This window comes from Chaetura pelagica, unplaced genomic scaffold (genome assembly GCF_000747805.2).
Source record: "Chaetura pelagica isolate M959 unplaced genomic scaffold, ChaPel_1.0 scaffold344, whole genome shotgun sequence".
Lineage (NCBI taxonomy): Eukaryota > Metazoa > Chordata > Aves > Apodiformes > Apodidae > Chaetura > Chaetura pelagica.
Window position 1 is genome coordinate 4684434 of NW_009953098.1, and position 9049 is coordinate 4693482.

Below are 9049 nucleotides of genomic sequence, written 5' to 3' on the forward strand. Positions count from 1 at the left end.
AGAGTAGCTGCACATCTGCAATGCTCCTTTCCCAGAACCAGCAAGATGATCCAGCTCCTGCTTTACCTCATGTCCTTAACTGTCTATCCAGAAGGCTGGAACCTGCTCCCTCCCCGCACCTGCCTTTCCTTCCCTTGCCCACAGAGGCAGGTACCTGTGCTTACACACTGGTGTACACTGCTCGGGTAAAGGATAAGTGTTTTGGAAAGACACTGCTTAGACTGGACACTGGGCTTCTCTGCTGAGTCCCACCATTACTGAGCAGAAACCCTCTGAGCCAAACTCCTTCATCCTCCAAAGTCAGATCTGGCTTCAACTATCAGTCAGTCCGTAAGGGCTATAGGGGACAGCAGGTGGGCATTTCACAAACAAAAAGTACTTTGTCTTCCCAGTGCTTGTGAGAATTTTGGAAAAATTACTCTATTTTATATGAGGAAACAAAGACAGAAGAGTAAACGTGACTGATTCTGTCCCATGGGTCATGCCTGAGGCCCAGCCAGGAAATGAACTTGCATTTGCTAAGTCTGGGGACAATACCACCCTCAGCTTTTCATGACATGCACATGCTCAAGATTTCCACTTTCCACCACTCCTCTTGTCAGTGTTAGCATCAGCCATAACTCCCAGGGGTCTAGAAACCTGCTCATTAATCATGCTGCTTAAGAAAGGGAAACAAGCTCACAGATGTGCAGGTGCAAAAAGATGTTTGATTTCACAAACCAATGCATTTCTGAGCACAGATGGCTGTGTGTACAAAGATGACAGGTTCATGATCAAAGACTATTTTTGAAGATGTGGGCCTATCTGCAGTGATATTAGGAAGCAAAGAACCTGAAAGCACACACCTCTGACCTCAAATGGAAACAAGATCACCAGCTGATAAATCCTTCACCAAAAGACCTCTTAGTATTAGAGCAGTTCTAATGACAATTTTCTCATTTAAACATTGTTTTGCTAACTGGAAAGACTGAAAGCAAGGGCAGACAGGGAATGACCTGCTGCAGAAGAGCTCTTTGATCACCTGCACTGGTAGCTGAAAAGAAAAGCTGCAAGAATCCCATCTCTTTGCAATCACTCTGCTTGCTTGGCACCCTCAGACGAGAGGAAGCAGAGCGTGCAAAGATGGGCATGAGGACACGCTGCTATCAACTCCTTCCTACCATTTCAAAGGGCTCCCCCCACAACGTGACACAGCAGCACTTCCTGACAGATGTCCAGAGGATCCCACAATGACCACAGCATCCTGCTGCTGCTCTTAAGAAACTGGCCTCGGGCTGCAGCTCATGACAGCAAAGGACAGGCTTGCTTAGCTCTTGGTGTGCCCCAGATCTTAGAGCTGAACAATCACAGCTGGAGCTGGTCAGGAAATTTTTCATGAAATTATTTCCTGCCAGAAAAAAACCCCTGTAGATGTGGTGAAACAGAATCTTTTGTCAGAAATGTACTGGTTATGATGAGACATTAGCTGAGAGACTTCTTAGGTTGGATTTTCTAGTGTTGAACACACGATGTTGGGGGAGTGAAACCCACTGCAGAACATGCAATAGCAAGGAAGAAGCTCAAACCCCTAGGATATGGGATATCCTTGTTCAGTCCTACTGTCTCCCAAGTCAGACAACACTGTCCTATTACTGAGCAGATTAGTAACCAAACCACCACCAACTGCCAGACTCAGCCACTGGGATTGCCCCACCTTGAATGAGATCTACTGGAGAATTGAACCAGCTGGTACATTAATCACAAGGCCAATCCAGACATTCAGCTCTTCTCAACTTTTTTTTAATTTTTTGTAAATTTTTTTTTAAGGCAGGTGAAAAGAAAAAGACTGTATTTGTCACAAATTATTTTTTTTTTTCAATCTTCCTGTTTTCTAGCACATGAAATTTCACTCCCTAAGAAAACTGTTCCCTGTGCAGCACTAATCAGATCATATAACCACCCAAAGATGAAAACAGCCACAAGGGCTAGGAGCCTCCTGTCTCAGTCAAGCAGGTTTGCTATGACAGCTTCCATTACTCACAAGCCAAACTCCATGTGAGATGTTGCTCTCAGGTGCAATTCATAGGCAGGACATTGGAGATGAGGATTTAAATATTTTAAAGACTTTATTTAATGCCTCAAGCTAGCTTTTCAAGCCCAAAGGATCAGAAAATAATTTAAACCTGAGCAGACTAACAATGCAAGAGAAATACTGAATCCTTGACAGGCTCTGAATTTATGACACAGAAATTCTGGAGACTGAAAGGATTTCTGCATTACAGTTAGGACCCACCACTGCTGTGAGAGGCTTCAGTAACCAAATACTATGAAACAGAAAAAAGGTATTGCTATTGCAGGAGAACTGAGCTTCAGATATGCCCTGAACATGCACAGTATGAGCCTCAGTGCTATCTGTGCTCCCACCTACTGCAACTGCAAAGCAGGAACACACTGACTTCAACCAACCCATCTACTCTGTGCTACAAGAGACCAGCAGCACAGTCCCTGGCCAGATGGATCAGCTCAGGAGGCCAGCAGTAACCCCACTCCCTACAGCCCTGTGGCTCACCCTGAGTGCTGTGGGTGTTTGCACTGAGGTGTATGAAGGGCTCAGGACCACAGCTTCCAGCCCCACCCTGTGCTGCACAGCTCTGCCACAGCACTGCAAACCCCAGCTGCGAGGTGTGGTGGCTGAGGAGAGGACAGGGCAGTGCAGTCACCTGCAAGAAGAACGAGCAGCTAGTGGCAGCAATGCCCTAAATCACTCCCAACATCTTGCTGGGGCACAGCTGAGGGCCTGGAGGAAACCAGGAATAACACAGAGAGCTGCAGCCAGGTCTGTCTCGTACTGTGGCAGTGGAACTAACAGCAGGAAGCCTTGCACACACCCTGCACCAAGGCCAGAAAGCAGAAATACTCAAGTACAGCTGAACTGGATCTGTTCAGGGTTTAGCGGGGGAAGAGCACCAGGGAAACTCCCCCCCAGGTGGCTGCACCAACATGTTCACCACCCAACTCTCAAAACATCATAACTACTTCCATGTTATGTGACTCAACGTGAAAAGAGCATGACCTTTTATCATTGCCCCTCAAGCAATGGGACAGGTTCCCCAGTATGATGCTGGGTCTGTAGTCTGCCAGGAAGCAGCAAATCAAACCTAAACAGCTGTTTTTGTTCCCAGCATCATGCAACTGTATCAATGTGAATTCCTGAAGCTGGACCACAAGGTTGTCCTACATTTAAATTTTGTTTCCAAGCAAGCAGGCATTACTGGATGCTACAGTTAGTCGCTCACATACAAAGGAGTCTGTGTTATGTATAGCAAAGGGAAGGAAATCTTTCCAAGGTTCCCTTCCTGCAGTTTTTGCTTCAATTGTTTGATCAAGGAAGGGACTGTCACTGGTGCTAACATAAATGGCCCACAAGTGACACCTTCGGCCAGCCCTCACGCACTGCTGACAGACCCAGCACAGCATGAAAGCAGCCTGTACAGAAGCTCTGGGTCACTTCTGAATCCTGCCAGGACCTGTCCTGTCAGCTCCCCTGTCAAAGCACCGAGGTGCTCTGATCCCAGCACTGTCTGCAACCCAAATCCTACTCCCTCTCTTCTGAAATCCAGCAGCCTTGTGTTTGGTAGCTGTCATTTTTTAAAGCCAGTGATTACATATGTCTCTATAGAGCTAAATGCAAAAATCTCACCAATCTGATGTAGCTCTCATTTAAAAAATGCATCCTCTTCTGTGTACAGAGAAGAGCACAACTGGCAATTCAACTACGTATACATATTTTACAAGGCAGCAGCAATAGCCAAACCAGCCCTCAGATACGTTTTATGAAGAATTACAGCAGCATCTAAGTTCAAAAAAAACATGCAATTCAGACCACTTGCTGCTCAGGGCTGGATTCCTACACCATCAGCAGAGAGAACTGTCCTGGACCTGCTCTACGTGACAAGGCCCATGCAGACACCAACTTGTTCTGCTGTTTTCCAAGACAATCAAAAGACACATGAAGATGCAGGCAGGGCTTGCTCATGCTTGCCCAAAACACCACACGTGGATGTACCACTGGCAGATTCAGCCTAGAGGACTTGGCCCTGGTTTTTACTTCAGGCAATCACCCTCCCACAGCACCACAAGAGGACTTTATCTTGGAGTTTTGCACTCTGTATCTACACTGCCAGAGTGGCATAATGAGGAGATGGGCTTCAATGAGACTAGGTGCATCCTGCCAAACCATGGACTTCCAATGAACTCAGGAAGAGGAAGCAGGTAGTCTTCCCAAAGTTCCTGGGGCTCAGGCTAATACAGTCTCAAGGAGACAACCTGCTCTGCTACTGGCAGAGCTGCTACACAGCTACTACAACTTGCAACTTTGACACCCTGTTCCAGCACTGACACCACTTTATAAATGTCAGCAGGGACAGTGCCAATTAAACTGTCTCCTTCTCTCATCTGTCAAATAACAATAAGAAAGTGCTACATTTGCATTTCTAACATGTTGCTGCCTGCTAGCTGTCAGGGCAGCTACTGAGGAATGGCTGGCACGCGAGGGAGAGGGTGTGATGAAACACAGCAGGGGCAGCACAGAGCTACAGGAAATCTTTTCTTTGCTATCTCTGGAAACAGATAATCAACTAGAAATAAGCAGGAAGAGAACTCTCCTCTTTGTTATTCTAGACCATCAAAACATATGGCAATGCCTTCCCTTATTGTTTTGTCACCACTGGTCAGGTACCACTGAAAAATCTGGCTGTTTTAACAGATTTCAGTACTTTACAAAACACAAACCACTGCTCAGCAACAACAATTTATACCACTGGATTGTCTTTCATAAGTTATCCACCTTCTTGTGATCCAATTTTTTTTTTCCTTTGCACCTTGATAACAGCTTTGTTTTTGTTGTTTTGCACTCACCTCAGTAACATTCATCACTTTGATAGCTGCTAGCTGCCCTGTCTTAACATGGCGACCCTGTGAAAAGAACAGAAGACTCAGTAAAACAGGCACACACACTATGTATGCAGCAACAGATCAGGCAAGTAACAACAGGGCTTGAGCACTTGCTTGCCACCATGTATCAACAACCTTTCAGTGATACTAAACTACCAGTGTGAAGTTTGGTGATGTGTTATCAGACTCATACCCACACCATGCTCTACAGTTAACCTCTGCAGAGTTGAATTTCCCCTTTTAGCACAGAGCAAGCAGCAATGCTGGGAGATCTCTGCTCTCAGAGCTCACTGTGGCATGAGTATCCATCCAACTCCTGCTCAACAGGTGTTGCTGCTCCTCAAGCCTCCTCTTCTAGGAAATCTCAGCACAGGCCAGGGTGACCTAATCAGAACAATCATCTCTTGCAATCCCAGCCCGACACTTGCTGGGGAAGCAATGTGCTGGGTAGCTGGACTGTCCCTCCTCCCCACCCCACCTGTTCTGGTTCACTTTAGGGTAAAGAGTAAACCATGTATCAGCTACCTCCCAAAAAGCATGCAGAGGCTTTGTACTTATAATGTAATCTGTGGTGATAGGAAGGAATTCTCCCAGGGCTTGGACTGCATGTGCCTACATACCAACACACACCTCTTTAGTGAAGTGCCCACACCCCACAATCATTATTAAGCAACAGATAACTGCTAATTTTAGACTAGGTAAGTAGCTAGTGTTTGAAAACAAAGGTGGAAGTGGGAGGCAATAGTGAATACAGCTATTAGAAGAGCAAACTTGGTACCAAGAATCACGAAATGGGATTCACAAGAATATGTATTAGAAACACAACCAGAAATCTTGCTGTGAATTACAGTTTCTTGGCTTGGATAGATCAAGTTGCTCAACAGATGCCACAGATGCAGTGCTTTGCCATGATAACCAACACTAATCTCACACTGCAAGACAGCATCAGAAGATTTCTATGGACAGTGGTTTGTCCTAAGTCCTCACTTCCACCAAATGTTCAAAAATAGGTTTGAAGCTTTGAGGCTACAATTTTGTTCCTGAAATAGTAGTGCCTGCATGCTGCACACTGAAATAAATAAGTCACATCAGTTAAGGAAGCCATAAGAAATCAGAAAATCAAATATAAAACGCTGCAGTTTGCAGTCAAAATGATTTGCAGGTGCAATTTACACCTGCAAAATTAAAAGCTAGGTTGATGTCATTTTAAAACCCAGGTCCTATCTGCACAAAATTGCATACGAGTGTTATTTCTAAGACTAAGCAATTTTGTATCAAAGAAAAATGATTCCTCATTCTCAGGCAATATGTCACAGTCATGTTCTCTTTTACAGAAAACTAAATCCTGCTGATTTAGAAGTGCCCTCTTTCCATGGAAGCACTCCTGGGGCTGCTAAGCTTTTTCTCCTAAACTAGAACATTAGGATTTATATATTATCACAGACCTCAGGAGGAAAACAAACGTGACACACCCTCGCCAGGCCCAGGGGACTCAGCACCGTGGCTGGGTGCAGATGGGCAGTGATGAGTGCTGGCCTGACAGATGCTGGTGTTTGGTCACCATCCATCCCAGCTGACGTCAATCCCTGTTAGCCAGCTTCCTCTGCACAGCCACAGCTCCTTTGTTGGAGGCCATTGTTTGCAAATGTTTCCAGGCATTCAATGTCTTGGCAATACAGTAAGAGAGGCCCTTCCACAAAACACAGCCATGCTAGACAGGCTGGCACCCTGATTTAACTCCAGAGTTTGTCTGGAGTCAAGTATGCCGAGAATTCCATGTCTCCAGCTACCACACATAGCAAGAGACCAACCCATCAAAACAGCAAGTCTCTCCTGGGCTGCTGTACCTCCTGCAAAGGATGATGACAAGAATCAACACTGATTTTCATAATTACAGAGAAGCATGGAGATGTGCTTCTTTACTGAAAATATAAATCAATACTAGGCTAGCATTGCACTTGACACTGAAATTTCGTAAGAATAATGGCTTGGCATTCAGTTTTGATTTCAAAGCATGATACCTGGTCAAATTGTCCTTCTGTATAACAGACATCTGTTATTTTGCAGCTGGAGTTATTTTCACTGTATGCAAACCTCTTGCTCTCACTCACTTTTACCATTAAAATGAGAATACCAAATCCCCCAAAAAAGGTTTGGAAAAATTAGCATTTAAGGGAAAGAAAACAGTTTCTTTTGTTCTGTTGGTCATAATTCACTTTTGCACAAGAAATGTGTCCCTGTTAAGCGAGAGACATAACTTGCTCCTGCTGGTGCATTCCCAAAAGCTCCTGTGTCTGCTGCTAGGCTGACTGCTGAACAAGAGGGGCTTGGTTTCTGCAGAGAGAGCAGGATCACACCCAGTGCCTTGTCTCAGTGTCCTGCCTTCCTCACACCATGCAAAGTTGCTACTAGGCTAAGGGAAATGCACAGGCTCACATCCAGCTGTCCCTCTGCACAGGCTCACCTGCAATAAATACTCTCTGACTAGGTAACCCACTTTTTATGCTGAAGTAAATTCTATTAACTACATGCACATCACACCGTTATGTTCTTTTATATCATCTATCCTGGAACAAAATAGAGTGGGTCAATTCACCAGGGAATCCAAACCCTTCTCAAGAGATTGAAAGGTAAGGAGCAATAAAAACTCATTCCTGTTGGCTTAATTCCCAACTCAAAACAATTTATTTTCAACCACTGTTATCACATCTTTTGAAAAGAGTCTTCCACATTTCTTGACTGTATTAAACTGCAGGACCTCATCTGCTCCCACCACACAAGTTTGTGCAGGATAATGCAGAAGGCTGTAGGTTCACACCTCATGAAAATGTGTAAACACACCTATATAGTTAGATCTGCATTTCATCAATTATCTAAGAGGGTTAAGTTTAAAAGTGTGTATTAAACCAAAAAAGTATCTTTCAGAATGTAGCTAAATAGTTATTTACATCTACATACCTATATAAAAACATTTTCATCATGAGATACTAATTTTACTGCCATCTTGGCAGATTTGTTTTGATTATAGCTGTGCATTTTCCCAAAGGTTTAATCATCTCTGCACCTGCTAATGTATGCAACAATGTGGCAGAATTAAGACAGAACACACCATCATTTCTCCTTACCTCTGACATCATCTCAACACACAAATAAAACCTTTCCTTTAAATATTGCCAAAGGGAAGGTTCAGTGAGTGAAGGCAAAGTAATCAGAGAATGCTGGAGACATCCTAAATTTTATTCCTTCTCCTCCCCAGAACATCACTGTCTGTTCTGTTAGGAAAGAAGAGGGCATAAGTAAAGCCACCCAAGAGCTCACCCACACCCCAGGAGTCCCTGTCAGCAGTGGTTGCACACTGGCATGCTACTGAACTCGGCACCACCACCCCAACAAGTGAGTGTGCTACTGCAGGACTCCATGCTAAGAGGGCTGAAGCTTTCAGAGGACAGGTGTGCTCATGAGAACCCCCATCAATACCTGTGCAGCTTATCTAAGCAGGGTAACATGCTCCACGTTACGTCTGTTGAATGCACAGACACTGCTGAATGCACTGTGCTGGCAGTCTGAACAAAAATCACAGGTTTCTCTCTACATTAGTTTTTCAGACTGTTTTGTGTTCTCTCTAAAAGCAGTAAACATCCTGAACCCAGCCCTGGATTTCTCGGTAATATACTGAAACTAGTGCGTAAGCAAGGGAAGGTTTCAGAGCCTAGTCCCTTATTTTTTCATTTATCAATAAATCTCAGAGGTTAGCCAAAGTTCATAAGAACTCACACATTGCTACTTTTGCTGAAGCCACAAGGTTGACCATATTTGAACTGTTTTGAGAAAAGTGGTGTTTCAATTTTTGTTTAAAGCTCCTAGAAGCAGCTGGGTGTTTTAACTGTTTCCTAACCAAATGAGATCAACAGATACATTTACTTCCAGTGATGAGACAAGCAGAAGTTCATTCACTTTTATTTAAACCAAAACAGGAGGAAGAACAAGGGGCATTGCTCCCAGAGCCCTCTGTGCAGTCCCCCAATGTCCATCCTCGCCAGGCCATTAAAGGGAATCAGCCTGTTGTGATTCAACATCCTCTGTTGCACATTTTCTCAGAAACTGGGCAGAGGGCAGG

At 44.5% G+C, this 9049-nt stretch overlaps 1 protein-coding gene across 1 annotated transcript in view; it reads right to left on the reverse strand.

Moving 5' to 3' along the window:
- Nucleotides 1-9049, reverse strand: part of NRK (Nik related kinase) — an 85653-nt gene that overhangs the window by 51139 nt on the left and 25465 nt on the right. The window contains exon 3 of the mRNA XM_009997108.1: nucleotides 4897-4953. Within this exon, the coding sequence (XP_009995410.1) occupies nucleotides 4897-4911 (15 nt within the window). The 5' untranslated portion in view covers nucleotides 4912-4953. The remainder of the gene's footprint in view (nucleotides 1-4896; nucleotides 4954-9049) is intronic.